We start from the raw sequence: 22,420 nt of genomic DNA on the forward strand, positions 1-22,420 counted from the left end.
ATAACAGGTGCTATTACCCATCTCACAGGGCCATTTTGTAGAAGAGGTGACACAGTGCCTAGGAACCACTGAACCCGCCCAGTAAATTTCAACTATGTACAGGACAGCTAGCACCCAAGGGCTGCCTGGCTAGAACCAGAGAGGAAAGATCCACAGGAGGCTGGGGACACAAAGGGAAGCAAGAGTCAGACCAAGAAAATTTAGGGTGAGGCAAAGCCCAACATCCTGGGCAACAGAGTTCACTCTGAGAACCAGTGACCCTAGGGTTTGGATCAGGTATGTCCCCACCAAAATTCTGGTTGAAATTTGATCCCCAATGTGGTGGCATTGAGAAGTGGGGTCTTGGGAAAGTGACTAGGTCAAGAGGGTACCACCCTCATGAATGAATGAATGTCTTTCTCAAGAAACTGGATTAGTTCCTCCAGAGCAGGTTGTTATAAAGAGTCTGGCATCTCCCCTCAGCCTCTCTCACTCACGTGCTCCATCCACACATGCCCAGTTCCCCTTTCCACTTCGCTACCATGATGGGATGCAGCATGAGGCCCCCACCAGAAGACAAACAGACGCTTGGATCATGTTCTTGGACCTCCAGAACCATAAGTCAAAATAAGCCTCTGTTTTTTACAAATTACCCAGTCTCAGGCATTCTGTTATAGCAATAGAAAACAGACTTTATTGAAGAAGAAGCAGAGAACAGGACACAATCCCAGTCAGGAGACAAAGAGAGCTCCTTGGCAGTGAAGACCCAAGAAAAGAACCCTGAAAGGGGTTTGCAGCTGGCTGCAGCCAACCTCCTGGGGGTGTGCACTCTCTCTGCACATGGGCCAGTTAAGCAATGAAAAGTGACCAGGAAAGAGATGCCTGGCCTTCCCACATCAGAGTATGGCCCCACTGAGGACAACAAGGAGAGAAGATGGAATTGGGATTATGGTGACAGGCAAAGCATTTCCTGAGTTGGAAAGGGGACCCTGGGAAGGAGAGGGAGGAGGCGATGGCTTCTTCAGCCTTTGCAGAGTCGCCACCTGCTGATCATCTGGAAGCCTTTTTGGTTGCACAGCTGCTACCCGAGGTTTTGGCAAGGGGATCCTTGAGCTCGCTGCCACAGCTGCCTTTGGTCTTGACCTCCATCGCCACAGGTTTGTAGCTGTAACTGCTCGAGGTGCCAAAGCCCACACTGAAGCCGGCCCCTCCTGCACCTGCATTGGTGCTGCTGATGACAGCTGTAAGGGCAGAAAGAAGACCCCATCCCTAGTCGGCCGGGTGCCCTGGGCCACTCCTTCAGCATGCGCTCTCTTGTTCACTCCCTCTTGAGTTTACTAAGAGATTTTCATGAGCCACTGATATGTGGCTTCATTTTTCATGTACTTAGTCCCATATTTTCAACTTTCCCTAGTGGTCTGTGAAAATTTATCAAATCAGAATTTCAGCTCTTAGCAGACAGGACTCTTATCAGGAACGTCCCCACAGATAGGACCAAATGATGACAGGCACTTCACGGAGGGAGGCCTTCTGGTTGCTGCTGATGCTGAAAGGGGCTGCTGGGAGTCTCCCTGCCTCTCTATGCAGCACCTCCCCAGCCCTCTCCCCAGGGCTGAAGTGTGGAGGGGGTTGTTTCATGATTCAGCTTTCAGGTCCCCCTTAACTCCTTTTCCTGAAATCTAGGGCCTTTATGTCGGCCTGACCTCAATCAGGAAAGAAGGTAGCCATTAATGTTCTTCTAGCCAACAACTGGATTATACACTGTTGGGTATCACTGAATTTTTCTATAGGTTGCACTTTTGTATTTCGTAATATTACTATTCTCCATCCATCATTTCCCTTCAGTTACTAAAGCCAGTTCCCTGACTTCTGTTTCATGTCCTGGGATTAAAAGGACAGACTTCTGGTAAGATGATGGAGGGTAGAACTGGGCTGTGCAGGTACTTACAGATGCTCACGGAATTTGGGTATTCACCAGACATCCTGCAAAGGGAGAAGAAAACAGATAAATCTTTCATAAACAATTTCCCCATCTGTGAATTAACCTCTCCTCTCAGAACATGCCCTCCAAACCCATCCCAGCCTGTCTCTTCCTATATCCTAGGGGGGCCTCTCAAGAAATGGAGGACTAACGTGAACACTGTTGTAGGGAGTCATTCTTCATCATAGGCATTGGGATTATCTCTTCTGCAAGACAGCTTTGCCTTCGGTCCCCTCTAGTTATGCCATTGGTCTTAGACAATTAAGAAGAAGGAGCCCACATCCTCACTGGGCCCTAGGCTTCTCCAAAGTGACCTCGAACTTGAATAACTCTTGGGAGGCCATCTTGCTCCCCCTCTCCAAGCCAGATGAAGAACGAGAGGATGATGCTGTTCTCAAACACTGCTGACATTAATACTCCTCATCCCATGAATTCTTTGGGATTTTTACTACTTAGTCCTTCTTGCAGTCTAATTTCAGCCTTCCCTACCATGTGGCAAGCCCATCTGCTTATGATTTAGTCTGTGGGACCTGAACAGAACTAAACTGTTCGCCTTCAGACAGACAGTAGGAATACTTTATGAAGAAGAGAGGAAACTGCCCCAGGCAGAAGGTATCTACCCCTCACCTGCTCTCCTCGCCCTCCAGCAGCTTGCGGTAGGTGGCGATCTCAATGTCCAGGGCCAGCTTCACGCTCAGGAGCTCCTGGTGCTCCCGCATCATCCGGGCCAGCTCCTCCTTGGCCTGCTGCAGGGCGCCCTCCAGCTCGTCCAGTTTGGCCCGGGCGTCCTTCAGGGCACAGTCACCCCTCTGCTCGGCGTCAGCAATGGCCGTCTCCAGACTGGAGCACTGGTGACAAACAGATTTAGCACTTTAAGTCAGAGTCCCGTTCTGACATCCTGCTTGGGCAATGGCCACTCTGGTGGCCCTGACTGATAGCAAATGCTTTCAGATCCTCCAGGTCGATCCAACTTGGGACATCACTAGAGGTGAATCAACCCTTCCCCTGACTCCAGGCATGATCACCCTGGCTGATGCCTCAGCTTCTGAAGATGAAAGTAATTGTTTTTACAGGTGACAAACTTCTGCTGTTGGTAAAATCAGGTAACCTGCCAGAGGACACTGCAGATGGGGATGTGTGCTGACATGCATGTAAAAGCTCCCAGGGCCTTCTTGAGTCTTTTGTCTGGACATGTTCTGGTCACTCAATGTTTGGTGGGATCTAAGGACAGACTTCTTTGTGGAGTGCCCCCTTTCTGTGAAGGCAAGTTTGCTTCACACCCAGGAAAACAGCAACTGATCCAAAGGCCAAATGGATTTCTAGAATGCCATCTAGCTGGCACCACCCTCTTCTGCTAAGCAGCCCCCAGACTGCCCACTCTCACAGCATTTTGAGTAAGTATCTCACAGCCTTGAGGAGATGACCAGGACCCAGTTGCATAACCACAGAAAACCATGTCTCATCCTCGGGACTGTGGAGGGCTAGTCATTTAGAGGATGGTAATAATAACTCCATCCCCTGAATTCAAATTGCCCCCTGCCCTTTTTAACTGAGCAAGACCCCAGGATGAACCCAGGGCACCTCAAATCTTAGGTCTTATGAATGCAGTGTGAATTGAGAGGATGTGAAATCTTGGCATTCTTTGATACAAATGTCACATGGATTCTGGGGACACCAAATGCCAAGAGGCTAATGTGAAACTGTGAGCTTCTTTGAGAAGGGTAAGAAAGATCCTTGGCTGCGGGTTCTCAAAAGGAGACTTGGTGGGGACCAAGTGTCACAAAGGATCCCCACATGTTTACTATACAGACATCTTCCCTGATCCCCAGAGCACAGTGACATTCTGACCTTAAGTCACTTTCTGGTAATAACCTCACGGAACTGTGAGCACACAGAATTTGATCAGCTAGACACCATCATCAGATGCCAAGGGGGGCTTCAGCACCACGTGTTTTTCTTGCATTTATACATATCTTGATTAAACAAAGAACTTAAATAAGTTCTTACTTAATTCTAAGTTCTTCTTCTTCTTCCCAGAGTGATGAGCCTACTACACAGAGTAACAGTAGTGTGCGTGCACATGCTCAAGAGGAGCGGGTGGAGGAGGATGTGAAGGGCAGGGAAATGGGGCAACTTGGCCTGCCCAGGCTGCTGAGAGCCTCGGATCCTTGCACAGGTCTCCACAAACTTTGGAAAACTCCTGGGTTTGCTGGCTTCAGAAGCACAGGTGAGGTGGCCAGGAGTGGTCACAATTATGCTCTCGCAAAGAGGGGGAACTGAGTGCAGAGCCTGCCACATGGCAGCACTGTAGGGAACCCCCCCCCCCCCGCCCCCACCACCCTAAGCTGAGTCTAAGGAGGGAGATGATTTCCTCCCAATTTTGTTCCAAAATTAACCGCAGATTCTCCTTCCTCCAACAAGGAATGACCATGTCAAACCTTAAAAAGGCTTCCTTTTACCTTCAGCATCAGGTCTAACCCACTGCCTGACTTAGAAGGTGTCCAGAATCTGCCTACCCATACCTCCTGGTTTCCAGTCGCCTTGCTGCATTGCAGGTCTTTTGCTCCAGGGAAGCCGCCCCTGCACATGTGCCATGCACATCCCTACCTCCTTCCGTGTCTCCTGCTGGCTCCTTCAGCTGGGTACCTTTCCCTCGTCCCTTTGCCTCCCTTCCCAGTGCAATCCCACCTCCTACAGACAGCTTCCCTTGGGTCCTCACCCATCCCCAGCCCCTCTGGATTCCCACGGCACTTACAGCACACACTGTGCTGTGCAGAATGCCCTATGGTCCCCACAAGCTCCATCCTCCTCTCCAGATGAGTTATGAATACTTGGGGGGTGGGGGAACCATGTCTTACCTTTCATCCGCATTCTGTCTTGTCCAGATTGGTGCTCAATAAACCCCATTCACTGATTCATTTCATAGAACCCACCTGCTTCTTCACATTCCCTATTTCCGAGTGAATCCTCTGGACCAGCCGGTTGAGCTCAGAGATCTCTGTCTTGGTGAGTTTGAGGTCATCCCCATGCTGGCCTGCTGCAACCTGCAGTTCTTGGATCTGAGGTTGGATGGCAAGAGAAGAGAAGCACAGGTCAGATAGAATTCACCTGCTGAGGGGTGCTCCGCATGGGGACGGTGACCCCATGCATTCTCATTATTGAAGTAATAGGAGCGCAAGAGGAGGGTGAGGAGGGGCTGGAAACGCTTTCTCCTGGAAGGATGGTTTCTACCCTAATTCAATAGGATTCCTGGGTTCTCAAACATGAGAACCTTGGCAGAGTTTTAATTTTTCTGTCCTCATTTTGTCTAAGTTGGAAACAAGAAGAAAACCTGAGATACATGGATTATTCATAGACATGATATCTATCAGGGTTGTGGCTGTCTAGCCTCAGCATTCAGTCAAGGGCCATGTCAGGGGAAAGGCTAAGTCCCATGTGTATTCCTAACACTCGCCAAGACTGTGGTTGATCTCCCTGGGCCGTGGGGAGACATTTCCACACACATGCACATACACATCAAGCACACGCAAGCACATACACACATGCGTGCTCACGCGTGCACATAAGCATGCATGACGCAGTGCTAGCTGCTGTTACTGGGCTTTGGCACACCTGACACCCAGCTCACCTTGCCCTGGTACAGGGCCTCAGCTTCAGCCTTGCTCTTCAGGGTGGTCTCCTCATACTGGGCACGGACCTCATCAATGATGCTGTCCAGATCCAGCTGCCGATTATTGTCCATAGACAGGACGACAGATGTGTCACTGATATGGGACTGCATCTGAGCAATCTCCTGGAGGACAGTTGGGGGAGAGGAGCCAGTTAGGGGATCCCTGTGCAAGAACCACTTCTCCTGAGCCTCCCTGGGCAAATGTCTTGCGGCCCCTCCTGCTATCTGCGTCACCGCTGCCTCAGACTCAGGTGGTGGGACTCCTCTCTAACATGTCCTCAGGCTTCTCCCATCCCTCTCCACTCTTCCTCAAAAACCAGCAATGCCACCTTGCCCCACAGAATCAAGCCACTCTTCATGTGGCACTTACAGGTGTCAATGGAACGACTGCCGCCTTTCTCCTCTCCAAGCTTCCGCTTCCTCCCACACCCTTCATGCTTTGAGAGCGGGCTTCTGAATCTTCACTTTTTCTGCCCCTTCAGACAGGAACAGAAGGCCCTTCCCAGCACCCACTGAACTCTTCCTCCTCTCTCCAGGCTCCTGGATGGTTCAGGCAGGACTCTCCATGCCTGCCTTCGCTCTTTCAAATCTCCTGTGCATGTTGATTTTCCTGCCAGGCCATGAACTCCTGGAGGACAGGGGTCATTCCCTCTTCCTCCTGGTCTCCTCAAAGCCTTGGTCATTGCTTAGCGCCCAGTAAGGTCTTGGCAAATATCACCTGGACCAAGTTAAAGACTTTTTCCTCCCAACCCTTGGCTATAAGCCCTTGGCCAGGTGCTAGAAGTCACCTGCAAGAACCACAGCCCATAACACAGAAGCCAGCAAAGCCCTTACCCCTTCATAAAGGTCCTTGAAGAATTTGATGTCCTCTGTCAAGGAGTCCACCTTGGCCTGGAGCTCGACCTTGTTCATGTAGGCCGCATCCACATCCTGAGATACACAAGACAGACAGACTGCCTAAGACAGGCAGCTACCCTCCCCACCCTGCCCTCCCTGCCACAAACAGCCTCAGCTCCCTGGCTCTCTCGACCTCCCTGACCTCATGCTTTGGGAATGACCCAATTCCTGAAAGCAAACCAACTCAAGGGCAGTACAATAGCTGCTCCAGAAGAATAGCAGAATGCCCGGATTTAAGCTGGCACGCTCTAGGAGCAGCACACAGCCCAGGAAGGGACTTAGTGCAAGGAGCTAAGAAGTTAAAATCCCAGTCACCCCTGCCCAAAGGACGGCATGAGGGTCCCTTTGCTCATCCCATGAACATCACTGTGCCAGGCCGTCAGGACCCTCTAGGCGTCTTCCAGTCCTACCCAGGCCCTCTCACCTTCTTCAGCATCACGAACTCATTCTCAGCAGCAGTGCGTCTGTTGATCTCCACCTCGTACCTGTTAGGACAATGCAGCTGTGTAAACCCTCACCCAGCAGTCAGTGATCCCCTGTATGCCATGAGTCGGGTGGAGACCAGAAACTCCTGGTGCACACATAACAGTCCCAAAAGGCATGTGGGCAATGACAGGCTCACAGTCCGCTTCCAGCTCCTCAGTCTTCCCTAAAATGATTCACCTGAGAAAGCACCAGAGGTGGAGAGTCACCCAGATCTACCTTCCCACCTTCCTCTTGCAATTGGCTGCTCCTGTGTCACAGCAGAAAGGCATATGCCTTTATACGGCGCTAGGGCTGTGGGTGCCAAAGCCCCCCCAGGCACAAAACAAAAGCCATATGTTGTATCTGTTTCTTACACAATTTTTCTGTTCCAGGCAAAGCGAGATCTTAGAAACAGTGTTTGGGGGGGAATTGGGACGTTCTTCACACAGACATATTGTAGATTGGAGAGGGAAGATTATGGATCTTTTTATTTAAACAAACCACCTTTCCCATCCCTTACTATGGTCAAAGAATGTATTATAGGACCTTTGTTAGACAAAGAATTTGAGCATTGGTAAAAATAATATAATAATAATAATATTAATAATAACGATAATGTAGGACTGGGGTGTGGCTCAGTGGTGGAGCCCTTGCCTGGCATGTGTGAGGCACTGGGTTCGATCTTCAGCACCACATGTAATACATAAAATAAAGATATGATGTCCATCCACAACTAAAAATACTAATACTACTGATAATAATGATAATATAAAATGTCATATATGTATAAATTAAAGTATTTAGGCTTATAAAGAAAGTCTGCAAGATGATAGGACATGAATGAACTTTAAGGACATTATGCTAAGTGACATAAACCAGTCACAAAAAAATAAATATATATGATTCCATTTATATGAGGTTCTTAAAGTAACAAATCATACAGATGGGAAATGGTATGATAGTTGCCAGGGACTAGAAGGCGGAAAAGCTTTCTGGAAATTTGGAAGACAAATGGCTTTATTGACTAGGAAACAATTCTTTTTTGCAAATCAGATGGTTTTCAATTAAAAAAAAAAAGAAGGGAAGGGAGGGGATGAAAATAAGAAAGACAGTAGAATGAATTCGGACATAACTCTCTCCTCTGTTCATATATGAATACACAACCAGTGAAACTCCTGTGAAGGACTACCAAAAAAAGAAAGAAAAGCCTGCTTTGTCAGCTGATGGATTATTAAAAGTGATTTATAATGAATAGTCATTAATGTGGTTTTAACATGTAATCATTCTTCTAAGAATTATATGTGGGGTATTTTATAGGCAGTTGGGAATCAGTGAGCAAAACAAATATTTCTGTCCTTAAGAAGCACAGTAAGGCAAACTATAAATAAATCAATTACACAGAATACTGGAAAATGATAAGAAAGGAAAAGCAGAAAAACTTGGAACACATCCAGAAAACTGAAGAACACTATTCTCACAAAAAACTCTTTACAATCTATTTGTATGATTAAAGTCTCCCAGAATTTACCTAGAAATGAAAATAATATTGGACTAGAATCCTACATAATTCTAACAAGAATCAACCTCCGACATGGGTAACTAAGCCAGATAGAAGAAAATCAGCCTTGTTCAACTCATTAAGAAATCTATATCCACTGGGGAATGATACTGGCCAAATTATATTGTTATATTGTGTGCATGTATAAATAAGTAACAACAAATCCCACCATTATAACAATTATAGTTCACCAATAAAAATGCAGAACAAATAAAAATAAAATTTAAATTTTTTTCTGAATTTTTAAAAAACTTTTATGTCTTAGTTAACAAAAAGAGTAATACATTTTGTGATCTGGATAACTCAACGTAGAATAAATCCTAAGCATTTAAAAACTCATCGTCATAAGAAAGAAACTTTCTAAAGTTTCAAGTTATATGTATATTTTATGGTAGTGAGCATAGTCAGTAAAAGACATAAAGGCATAAAAATATATTACACTGTAATCAAATGATGTGGGGAAAGTGGCATGAAACTGTGAGTTCCAATGGGGAAAAAAGGTCAAGGTAGAATTTATAATTTTTAAAGCAGAACTTTTTCATTAACTTTTTAGATGAAGGAAGGTGGGTATTAAACTGCTGTGGCACCTAGATGCAAGTGGAGATATTTTAATTTATTTATTTTGATTCATTGTAAACAAACAGGGTAAAACTTATTTCTCTGGTTGCACATGAAGTAGAGTCATACCATTTGTGTAATCATACATGTACATAGGGTAATGATGTTTGTCTCAATCTGTTATTTTTAAATGATGGTGTAGCCAATATAATTCTAAATAGCAATACATAGAATATGCTTGAAATTGCAGCCTTTGCAACTACTTAAATTTATAATAATTTTTAGGAGTGAATTTTTTAAAAAATGTGAGGATATTTTTTTAAATGGTGAACTTTTAAAGATTATTTTAAGGAGAAAAACCTCAGAGTATACAGTGATGCTAAAGACACACTGTCTTTTAGAAACGCATAGTTTAATGGGAAGGTAAATGCACAAAAAATGTTCATTCAAGTATGATTTATGATTAGGAGCTCCTATGCAATGTCATAACAGGCACCAAAAAAAACACTGCCTGAGGACCCATAGATGGAAGAGATTAAGGACAAAGTTAATTTAAAATAATAGTAATAAATGCAAGTAATATTTATCCACATTTCTTCATGCTAAACATCATGTTAAACTTTTCAGTATCTCATTTAATTCCCACAACAGCCCTGTAAGGTCAGTTCTACCCCAATTTTACAAATGATACAAAAGACATTAAGAGACTTGGCCAAGGTTATAATATTAGTTAATAGTGAAGCTAGGATTCAAATCCAAGACTTTGGCTTTGGGGAAACAATATCTTATATTTGTGTTGTACTTTGATTCTTTTAAGAGCTTTCAGTACATAACTATCAGGCATTATCTTCTCAACAGATTTTTTCAGGTGGTGAGGCAGACGTCAGCATTTGATTTTGGGTTGGGGGGTACTGGGGATTGAACCCAGGGTTACTCTGCCACTGAACTACATCCCAAGTCTGAGTCCTTTTTTTTTTTTTCCCCCTTTGGTGGGTGGGAGGCAGAGTCCCACTAACTTACCCAGAACTTGGGACCCTCCTGAGTAAGTATCTGAGATTACATTTGCACACCACCACACCAAGCTCATGTGTGATTTTTATAAATTTTAATAAGTAAATTCACAGTGAATCAGGTTTATTCATGAGTTAATGGCAATTCTACAACTACAGACCCTCAACTTCTAAAAGGTACAATCCCTGGAGGCCTCTGCCAGGGACTTCCAGCCTGTAGCTCCCTCCTTCTTCTAGAATCTTGTCAGACATCACTTGGGGTTCAAGTCACATCTTAATTCCACTTGAACTCAGTTCGTACTGTATTCCTTTCCATAATCTGAAAGTATTGTACAAGTCTGTACTCACAATCAATGTGCTCTCTGGGGTCAGGGACCATGTCACTTCCCTTGGGGTCTCTATGCAGGGCCCAGGCCAGGGTTCTTTTTCAGAATAGGGTTGGACAGGCATTGAATGTGGAGCAAGAGAAAGAATTCAGTCCTGATCATCTCCACTTATCCCTAGAAATCCTGGCTCCTGGAAGCAAGCTTTCAAACTGTCAGGTCTCACTGACCCTAGATATTTTACCCTCTCATTATTGGCTTAGCTCAGAGGGAGATACAATATGGGATTCCAAACCATTTTCACTTATTCTCTTCAATGACACACACATGCTTCGACATGAAGTGAGTCTTCATTTTTGCTTAGTTTTGGAATTTATTCTGGGATTGGCGGAGCATCTCACTTTCTAGGAAATGCCATGGAAAAACCTCAGTCAGGAGAAACTACAACGCCCCTTGGGTTGTCCATCTGATTTTGAGTCCATTCTCTTTCCCCCATTCCTCCATTTCCATTGCTAGAAATTGAACACACATTTCCTGCAATTCAGAGTACCATTCTGGATAGATCCATTACTTTCTTAAGTCCCATTCTGTTTGGATGACTCTCCCTCCTCTGTGGGGAAGAAAACAGCAATGCTCTCATCCAAGGAACTAAGAAGGAAAAAGAGATTGACTTGAGATGGAAACCTCACCTGTAATCAGATTCTGCAGTGGCCTCTGCTCTGCCTCCCACTCACCTCTTCTTGTAGTCCTCTACCACGTCACGCATGCTTCTCAGTTCCGAGTCCAGCCTCACCCTGTCTCCAGAAAGCGTCTCCAGCTGCTTCCGCAGGGTGCTAATGCGGGCTTCATAAATGGACTCTAAGTTCTTCCTGCTGTTGTTCAAGTCTAGCTGCTGCAGCAGGTTCCACTTGGTCTCCAGCACCTGGTTCTGCTGCTCTAGGAACCGTACCTGGAACCCAAAAGTTGGTCAAGACCCAGAGTCTCCACATTGTTGCCTCTTGAGAATGGAGCAGAGAGGCTAATCAGAGGTGGAGTCAACCAAGGAGACATGCTCCAGAGGACAGGAAGTAAGACCCAGTTGAAAAGAAATCAGGAGGAGGACTTGAGCAACTGTGTCATCTGCCTCTGCCTCAGTGAGTTTTCATGTGACTGAGATAGTTTCTCCTGCTATGCTGGGAAAATGGGGAGGAGGCAGGGGGAAACAGGGACTGAGAAGGGACTGGAAAGTCACACTGATTGTCAGGATGCTCTTTCTCTCATGGAGACTAAATTTCTTGTTGTTCGAAGAGGGTTCTCACATGTTTACAAGGGATTCCTTCAACTTTAGTCCCTCTACTACTCACCAGTATCCTCTTCTCACCTATCTCTAAGCTTGGGGGACCCAAGGAAACATGCTCAGGAACAATACACCCAGAAAGAGGAAGTAGATGGTCCCTCTCCTCCAAAACAGTAGCTGTGTCTCTCACTCCTGGCCTCTGCCCTCCAGCCACCTTACTCCTCCTCTTCCCTAGCATAGAGTGAGGAAGAGGTCCACCCTCAGCTATTTATCAACTTGGGCTCATTTCTTATCCTCATATGTCTTAGTTTCCTCATCTGCAAAGCAGAATAATAACAGAATTATAGGTTGTGCATTGATAAACAAGTCCCTTGGGACAGCACCAGATGCTGAGTGATGTCTCCAAATGTCAGCTATTGTCATCATTATTAATGTCCCCATGTCACCACTCATGGTCTAGACCTGCTACTGCAGTGGAGACAAGAGAAACCCATTCCTGTCTCCTCCCATGCATTGGGGTCACTGCCACTGAAACTTCAGAGACACCTTCCCTATTACCCCCATTTCTGAGCACAATCCCTCTCCAAACACACAGAACTTGACTTGCCCTCCTTCCAAATGTCCCCTCAGCATGATGCTTCAGTTTTCTGACTCTTCTCTAGCCTCTTCTGGAAAGCTGCCTGAGTAACACACAGACCCCTCCTACCTTTTCATTTCTCCCCTATTCACCAAGCCCTATGACATTCTCCAGCCTACATCACTCTAATGCCTTGTCCTGGATGTCTGTTCCCATCTCCTTGAGCCATCAAAGTATCCATTCCACAAGCCTCCTGCCTCTGGGCATGCCCCCCCCTTCTCAGAGTTTTGTCTCACACAAGAAGGGAACGGCTCCCCTGTACTGGGAGTGTGTGCCAGGCACTGTCCTAAGCACTATAAACATCCCAGCTGATCATTACAACTCAATGGGGTAGGATCCATTACTGTGTCCATTTTACAGACAAGGAAAGGGAGGCTCAGAAAGGTATTAGCTAACCCCAGTTCACACGCAGCTCATCAGTAGTGTACACTGCAGGGGAGGGCAGGGGCAATGCAGGGACAGAAGGATGTCCCAATACCCACCTTGTCGATGAAACAGGCAAACTTGTTATTCAGCGCCTTGATCTGCTCCCGCTCCTGGGCGCGCACCTTCTGGATCTCGGGATCCAGCTCCACATTGAGGGGGGCCAGGAGGCTCTTGTTGACGATGACCTGGGGGATGCCACCAGGAGGGCACACGGACGGACACGCGGGCCCCATTCCTGCGCTGCCAAACACCGTGCCCACGAATCCGCCCGGACGGCCGCCGACCGCACCCCCGTGGCCAAGGGCATAGCCGCCGCCCCGAGCGGCTGCACTGAGCGCCAGGCGCCGGCCGCCCCCTACGCAGAAGAGGCTCTTGCTGCCAAAGGAGGCAGCACTCTTGACCCCGGCCCTGAAGGAGGCGGGGCTGCTGCTGAACCGGCTGGAGATGACAGCCGAGCAGCCACTGAAGCCCAGGCGCTCCCCGCTGGGGTAAAGGGTCAACTGGCGGCTCATGATGGCGAGGACTGGTCGCTGGGCAGTGCGGTGCGGGCAGGGCGGCAGACCAGGCGCAGACAGCAGCTGCTCTCTCCACACTGCTGGCCCCTTAAATAGCCCAGTGTGGCCGGCAGGCTGGAGTCACCCTAATTTGTATGTTGAGAACACCTTTTAGGTAACTTGGGGCCCCCTGGGTTCTTCATTTAGGAAATTAGCATCCGCTCCCCAAGATTTTTGTCTCTTCCACCTGAACTCTCCATGAATCCCCTATAAAATGTCCAGAACCCTGCATTTTCTTTGCTTACCTCCTGCATTATAATAATTTAGCTACCTTATCTCCACTTGCTGTCCTCCAATTACTGGGGTCATCACTGCAAGATCTTCAGTGGAAGATTCCAGTGGATCTGGCTTGTTGGGTGTGGTACATGCCACAGATGTCCAGGCTGGTTCTGCATCAGAGGGGCATGTGCAAGATCAAGAATATCCCGGAGAATCATCTTAAACCCATTCCTTCTTGCCTCCCCAGGCCTCTGTAGGACGAGAGCTCCTCCTAAGCACCAAGGAGGATATTCAGAGACTTGGGCCCCTCTGCAGGAGACTCACTGCGACAGACTTCAGGTAACTGAAGTCTGGCTGGGGGTGACTTTGGGGCAAAACTAAAAGGTGTCTCCAGAAAAGCATTTCCAGATTAAGAATAGGGGAGATCCTTGCCAGGAAAGAGGAAAGATGAGGAGATGGCAGGGAAGGCTTTAGGCATGGTTTAGAAAATGCTCTTTCCTGAGGTTTTTTTTGTTTGACTTTTGTTTTAAGAGAAAGAGAAGTTCATTCATTCAATCCCAGAAACCTGTGATCAGCGCATTTCTAACCTAACATCTCTGAGTCACCATCAAACTGGGAATAGGAAGGGCTGGGATAGACTTCTCAGATCCGAAATCCAGAACTGGATTCTAGAACTTCATTCCTTGCAAACTCCAGAAGATCTTTCTCTAGTCGAATCCAACTTCCTTTTCTCCAACTTCAATTGTCTTAGAGTCCTCTCGTCTCTGAGAAACAGCCCTCCTGTTCCTCTGACACCAGTTGGAATTGTGCTTTATTAGTCTCAGTTCTCCACCTGTCTGCATCCCGGGCATGGGTTTCATTTCGTCAAATAGACAAGGCCCATAAATTGACCCTTCCATCCCCCATGGTCCCAGTGCTAAACCCAGACCTGGGCACCAGGGACATTCAGGATGATTGTGAAGCAGAGTGCTTGGAACTGAGCCCATTGCTGTGCCTTAGTTATGCCCTAGAGCTTCCCTTCAGCCCTTATGGGGTAGCCAGGTGGCACCTGGGTGTAATTGCTGACACATACTCCACTGAGCCAATCACAGGGCATAATAACAGCCAAGCTGTTTGCCCCATGGGGAACGAAGTGGTGGGGCATCCATGTCGAGATGGCGCCAGACACAGATTGACAGATAGAAGAATCTGGGGTATCCCCAATGGGGAAGAGGGTGGATTCTGTACTGTCAGAGGAGGGGCTGTAGTTCATTCCCTGTGCAGAGGGGAGATCTGTGGGACCCACAGGCCCTTTAAGAAGCAGGTTGTGCTTTTCATTATCTGATGGGATTTTCCCTTCACCCCGTAACTCTAGCCAGTTTTTTACTCACAGTCACAAGAAAGAGTTTAATTCCAGCCATTGAGAATAGGAAAGCAAGAAAAAGGATTTGAATTGGAGAATATTTACATAGCATAGTCCTACAAAGGGAGTCTTTGAAGTCACCTTTTTTCTGGAAACTTTCTAAAAAGCTGAGACACCCATCCCTCTGGAACCAGAGCTCTTCTGCCCAAGGATAGAGAGCAGGTAAAATGAGGTTTTCTTATCTTCCCATTAGTGCTTCACTGGATAGATGAATCAGGAGCTCCTCAACCCCTGAAATCACCTTTATTACAGATTATGGAGAGACAAAAGTGACACACTCAGGTGTCAGAGGCACGTGACATGTGGGGATGTGGGCAGATCAAAGGTGGCTGAGCCTGGGAGGAGGGGTTCTCATGGCACCTACCTCTGATAGCTGCTTACTGTGTCACCTCAGGCCCTGGTGACCACCTCTGCCTTTGGTTCTTGGGTTACAGCAACCCCAGGATTGATAGTCTAAGCTCAGAACATTGCCCTTTGGAACCAGCACACCATAACAAAGATGGATGAAATTATTCTAAGCAGAGACTTACGAATGTGCTAATTAAACTGGGTCTCTTTTGTCCTGGAACGCTCATTTTGGGAAAAGTAATAGCTATTGTATGGGGGGAAGTCTGAGGGCAGATTCTGTGCTAGATTAAAAAACATTAATCAGGTGTCTCATTACAGAACTTTCTAGAAACATTAATATGCTGATGGTCTGCCGTTGTGGCTCAATGATAGAGCACCCGCTTGGCATGTGTGAGGCACTGAGTTTGAACGTCAGCACTACATAAAAGTAAATAAAGAAAAATAAAGAAAAAATATCCTGAATACTGGAGGATTTTTAGGACAGTAGAACTACTCTGTGTGATACTCTAATGGTGGATACCATCATTATACATCTGTCCAAACTCACAGAATGTCCCACACCAAGAGTGAAACCCAACATAAACTACGGATTCTGAGTGATGATGATGTAGGTTCATCAGCTGTGGGGATGTTGATAATGGGGGAGGCTACACTCGTGTGAGAGCAGAGCTACGTGGGAAATCTCTACACCTACCTCTCAGTTTTACTATGAACCTATAACTGCTCTAGCATTTTAAATTTCTATGTAAATATCCAAATGCGTGGATGGATACTACTAAACTATGTTAACAAGAAAAACAGTGGAGGTTTCAAGATGGCGGCCTAGAGGGTGGCTGCATTTCATGTTGCTCCAGGACTCAGGATTCAAAAGAGGAGATATAGAGAGACTTGGGACCAACTCAAAGCAGCCGGGTGAGTCTCTCCCATTGGGGACGGTAGTCCCGGAATGCAGGGAACTTTGTGAAGTAGAGCTGCCGGCGAGACGCCCCTCCCCCCGCTGGAGCAGTGAACGTGGACAACTGGGAGCATCGTAGAGGAGGCCGCTCAGCACAGCGCTGGCACTCGGAGCAACCACTGGGGCTCCGGTGGCTGCCCAGGGAAGGAGCAGTGAGGAGAGCTGTGTGGACTCAGAACACCGGGGCCTGCCCTGAGGAGGAGGAGGAGCAGCATGGCCGCTTGGATTCGGAGTGACTGTACCAGAGCTACAGGCGGTTGCCAGAGGAGAAGCCACGCGGTGAGCTGATTGGACTCAGAGCGACGCTTCTGAACCCCGGGGCCTGCCCTGAGGACGAGGAGGAGGAGCGCGGCCGTTGGATTCGGAGTGGCTATACCAGAGCTACAGGCAGTTGCCAGAGGAGAAGCTGCGCGGCGAGCTGTTTGGACTCAGACCACTTCTGAACACCAGGGCCTGCCCGGAGGAGTACGAGGAGGAGGAGGAGGAGCGCGGCGGGTCATTTGGACTCACAGTGACTGCATTAGAGCTCCAGGCAGCTGCTCAGAGGAGAAGGCGAGTGGTGAGTTGTTTGGACTTAAAGCGACCGCTCCTGAACACAGGGGGGCTGCCTGGAGGAGAAGCGTGGTGGGTCGCTTGGTCTCGAGTGGCCGCACCAGAGCTCCGGGCGGTTGCCCAGAGGACGCGTGCAGCGGGTCACGTGGATTCAGAGCCACTCAGAGCGACCGCTCCTGAACACCCGGGGGGTTACCAGGAGGAGGAGGAGGAATGGGGAGGGTCATTTCGACTCAGAGTGATTGATTGCCCAGGGCTACGGGTGGTTGGTGGGAGGAGGCACGCAGTGAGTTGCTTGGACTCCTAGTGACCGCACCAGAATACTGGACGGCTGTCTGGAGGAAGAGGTGTGTGGCGGGTCTCTGGGACTCAGAGCGATTGTACGGGGCCCCAGGTGGCTGCTCAGAGGAGGGGTCGCATAGCCAGGCGATGAGGTGCACAGCAGGGTCCCAGGATCTAGGAGGCTTCTTGGTGGAAGAGCCCCACAGAGGCACGCTTAGGGGCGGAGCGAAGGTTCCAGGACTGCAGGCAGATTCTCTGAGGAGGAGCAGCCTAAGGAGATTCATCTGCGAAGGGTGAGGCTCCCAGGCCCAGGAGGTAGGGCCGGGCCCCTGGGAACTTTGCAGAGGAAGGCAGCCCAGCCCAGGCGGTAGCTGTAAATTGAGGGAAACTCTAGGAGGGAACTGACCAGAGAGACCTCCCCACCGGGTGAGTCTTCCCTGGCGGGTGAGGTTTCCCCACAAGGACGGTAAAACCAGAGACACAGGCCCAAACAGGCCTTGCCTCAGCCTGCAGTCTAGTTCCCCTTTGGATGACCATTGGTCAACAAGTGGAGGCACCTCTGCCCACTAGCAGGGAATATACCCCACCTGAAGGCCACCACTCCTAGAGAGGCAGCTTCCTTGTGGAGCACCGCATTATCAACTTCCTCCAAGACTTCAGCCTACTGAAGGCTAAGAAGGGGATATATATAGAAATCTTCAGGGACATTGTAAGTCAATAGAGGAAACCTACAATATCTCAGCAGTCCGCTGATACCTGAACAATATGAGAAAACAAGGAAAGAAAATGCTGCAAACAAATCTAGATGTTACATCAATAAAACCCAATGACAGCATGGCAGAAGAAATGACAGAAAAGGAGTTCAGAATGTACATAATTAAAATGATCAGGGAAGCAAACAATGAGATGAAAGAGCAAATGCAGGCATTGAATGATCACACCAATCGACAGTTAAAAGAGCAAATACAGGAAGCAAAAGATCATTTCAATAAAGAGTTAGAGATAATGAAAAAAAAGCAAACAGAAATCCTTGACATGAAAGAAACAATAAACCAAATTAAGAACTCCACAGAAAGCATATCCAGTAGGATAGAACACCTGGAAGACAGAACCTCAGACATTGAAGACAAAATATTTAACCTTGAAAACAAAGTTGAACAAACAGAGAAGATGGTAAGAAATCATGAACAGAATCTACAAGAACTATGGGATATCATGAAAAGGTCAAATTTAAGAATTATTGGGACTGAGGAAGGCTTAGAGAAACAAACGAAAGGAATGAACAATCTATTCAATGAAATAATATCAGAAAATTTCCCAAATCTGAAGAATGAAATGGAAAATCAAGTTCAAGAGGATTATAGGACTCCAAATACACAAAATTACAACAGACACACACCAAGGCACATTATAATGAAAATACCTAACATACAAAATAAAGACAGAATTTTAAAGGCTGTGAGAGAAAAGAACCAAATTACATTCAGGGGGAAACCAATATGGATATCAGCAGATTTTTCAATCCAGACCCTAAAAGCTAGAAGGGCCTGGAACAACATTTTTCAAGCCCTGAAAGAAAATGGATGCCAACCAAGAATCTTATACCCAGCAAAACTTACCTTCAAATTTGACGATGAAATCAAATCCTTCCATGATAAACAAAAGCTAAAAGAATTTACAAAAAGAAAGCCAGCATTACAGAACATTCTCAGCAAAATATTCCATGAGGAAGAGATGAAAAACAAAGAAGCAAATCAGCAAAGGGAGGTATTATCCTAAAGGACTTGTCAAATAAAGGAGGAACCAAATTGTGTCAAACAAATAAATAAATAAAATTTAAAAATGAACCATATGACCGGGAAACCAAATCATATCTCAATAGTAACCCTGAATGTTAATGGCCTGAATTCATCAATCAAAAGACATAGACTGGCAGATTGGATTAAAAAGAAAGATCCAACAATATGTTGCCTACAAGAGACTCACCTCATAGAAAAAGATACCCATAGACTAAAGGTGAAAGGATGGGGAAAAACATACCATGCACATGGACTCAGCAAAAAAGCTGGAGTATCCATCCTCATTTCAGACAATATGGACTTCAAGCCAAAGTTAGTCAGAAGGGATAAAGAAGGTCATTTCATACTGCTTAAGGGAAGCATAAATCAGCAAGATATAACAATCATAAACATCTATGCCCCAAACAGTGGCTCATCCATGTATGTCAAACAAATCCTTCTCAATTTCAGAAACCAAATAGACCATAACACAATAATACTAGGTGATTTTAACACGCCTCTCTCACCACTAGACAGATCTGCCAGACAAAAATTGAACAAAGAAACCATAGATCTCAATAACACAATCAATAATTTAGACTTAACGGACATTTATAGAATATACCATCCAACCAAGAGCGAATACACTTTCTTCTCAGCAGCACATGGATCCTTCTCTAAAATAGACCATATATTATGCCACAAAGCTAATGTTAGCAAATACAAGAAGATAGAGACACTGCCTTGTATTCTATCAGGTCATAATGGATTGAAGTTAGAAATAAATGAAAGAGTAAAACACAGAAACTATTCCAACATCTGGAGATTAAACAATATGCTATTATATGATGAATGGATAACAGAAGATATTAGGAAGGAAATTAAAAAATTCTTAGAGGTAAATGAGAACAAAGAAACATCATATCAAAATCTCTGGGACACTATGAAAGCAGTACTTAGAGGGAAATTTATTTCATGGAGCGCATTTAATAAAAGAAGTAAAACTCAACAAATAAACGACCTAACACTACAGCTCAAAGCCCTAGAAAAAGAAGAACAGACTAGCACCAAAAGTAGTAGAAGACAGGAAATAGTTAAACTCAGAGCTGGAATCAATGAAATTGAAACAAAAGAAACAATACAAAAAATTGACAAAATAAATAGTTGATTCTTCAAAAAAATAAACAAAATTGATAAACCTTTAGCCACACTAACAAAGAGAAGACGAGAGAAAACCCAAATCACTAAAATTCAGAATGAACAAGGAAATATCACAACAGACAGGATTGAAATACAAAACATAATTAGAAGCTATTTTGAAAATCTATACTCCAACAAAATAGAAAATTTCGAAGACATCAACAGGTTTCTAGAGACATATGAATTGCCTAAACTGAACGAGGAGGACATACACAATTTAAATAGAACAATTTCAAGTACTGAAATTGAAGAAGTCATCAAAAGCCTACCAACAAAGAAAAGTCCGGGACCAGATGGGTTCTCAGCCGAATTCTACAAAACCTTTAAAGAAGAGCTCATTCCAATACTTCTCAAAGTATTCCATAAAATAGAAGAGGAGGGAACCCTCCCAAACTCATTCTATGAAGCCAATATCACACTGATACCTAAACCAGACAGAGACTCATCAAGGAAAGAAAATTTCAGACCAATATCCTTAATGAACATCGACGCAAAAATTCTCAACAAAATTTTAGCAAATCGCATACAAAAACATATTAAAAAGATAGTGCACCATGATCAAGTGGGTTTCATCCCAGGGATGCAAGGTTGGTTCAACATCAGGAAATCAATAAACGTAATTCACCATATCATTAGACTTAAAGTCAAGAATCACATGATTATTTCAATAGATGCAGAAAAAGCATTTGATAAAATACAGCACCCCTTCATGCTCAAAACACTAGAAAAAATAGGGAGAGTGGGAACATTCCTTAACATTGTAAAGGCCACTTATGCTAAGCCCATGGCTAATATCATTCTAAATGGTGAAAAACTGAAAGCATTCCCCCTAAAAACTGGAACAAGGCAGGGATGCCCTCTTTCACCACTTCTATTTAACATCGTTCTTGAGACTCTAGCCAGAGCAATTAGACAAACCAAAGAAAGTAAAGGGATACGAATTGGAAAAGAAGATCTCAAACTATCCCTGTTCGCTGATGACATGATTATATATTTAGAGGAACCTGGAAATTCCACCAGAAAACTCTTAGAACTCATAAGTGAATTCAGTAAAGTAGCAGGTTACAAGATCAATGCTCATAAATCCAACGCATTTTTATACATAAGTGATGAATCTTCAGAAAGAGAAATTAGGAAAACTATCCCATTCACAATAGCCTCGAAAAAAATAAAATACTTGGGAATCAATCTCACAAAAGAGGTGAAAGACCTCTACAATGAGAACTACAGAACACTAAAGAAAGAAATTAAAGAACACCTTAGGAGATGGAAAGATCTTCCATGTTCTTGGATAGGAAGAATTAATATTGTCAAAATGGCCATACTACCTAAAGTGCTATACAGATTCAATGCAATTCCAATTAAAATCCCAATAACGTACCTTACAGAAATAGAGCAAGCAATCATGAAATTCATCTGGAAGAATAAGAAACCCAGAATAGCTAAAGCAATCCTTAGCAGGAAGAGTGAAACAGGGGGTATTGCAATACCAGATCTTCAACTCTACTACAAAGCAATAGTAACAAAAACGGCATGGTATTGGTACCAAAATAGAAAGGTAGATCAATGGTACAGAATAGAGGACACGGACACAAACCCAAATAAATACAATTTTCTCATACTAGACAAAGGTGCCAAAAATATGCAATGGAGAAAAGATAGCCTCTTCAACAAATGGTGCTGGGAGAATTGGAAATCCATATGCAACAGAATGAAACTAAACCCATATCTCTCACCATGCACGAAACTAAACTCAAAATGGATTAAGGACCTCGGAATCAGACCAGAGACCCTGCAGATTATAGAAGAAAAAGTAGGTCCAAATCTTCACCTTGTTGGTCTAGGATCAGACTTCCTTAACAGGACTCCCATAGCACAAGAAATAAAGCTAGAATCAACCACTGGGATAGATTCAAACTAAAAAGCTTTCTCTCAGCAAAGGAAACTATCAGCAATGCGAAGAAAGAGCCTACAGAGTGGGAGAATATCTTTGCCAATCATACTTCAGATAGAGCACTAATCTCCAGAATCTATAAAGAACTCAAAAAACTCTACTCCAAGAATTCAAATAATCCAGTTGACAAATGGGCCAAGGAAATGAATAGACACTTCACAGAAGAAGATCTACAAGCAATCAACAAACATATGGAAAAATGTTCCACATCTCTAGTAATAAGAGAAATGCAAATCAAAACCACCCTAAGATTCCATCTCACCCCAATTAGAATGGTGATTATCAAGAATACAAGCAACAACAGGTGTTGGCGAGGATGTGGGGAGGTACACTCATACATTGCTGGTGGGGTTGCAAATTAGTGCAGCCACTCTGGAAAGCAGTGTGGAGATTCCT

General features: G+C 45.4%; 1 protein-coding gene across 1 annotated transcript; it reads right to left on the bottom strand.

The window, feature by feature from the left end:
* Window positions 1–654: 654 nt before the first annotated feature.
* KRT72 (keratin 72) lies at window positions 655–13,292 on the bottom strand (the record flags this gene model as incomplete). The annotated part of the gene is made up of 9 exons (XM_079140896.1): window positions 655–1,220; window positions 1,928–1,962; window positions 2,588–2,808; window positions 4,894–5,019; window positions 5,589–5,753; window positions 6,465–6,560; window positions 6,952–7,012; window positions 11,176–11,390; window positions 12,837–13,292. The coding sequence occupies 9 exons, from the start codon at window positions 13,290–13,292 to the stop codon at window positions 1,030–1,032; spliced, it is 1,566 nt and encodes a 521-aa protein (XP_078997022.1). The 3' UTR covers window positions 655–1,029.
* Window positions 13,293–22,420: the final 9,128 nt, after the last annotated feature.

Source organism: Sciurus vulgaris (genome assembly GCF_902686455.1).
Source record: "Sciurus vulgaris genome assembly, chromosome: 5".
In the NCBI taxonomy this organism is placed as follows: domain Eukaryota; kingdom Metazoa; phylum Chordata; class Mammalia; order Rodentia; family Sciuridae; genus Sciurus; species Sciurus vulgaris.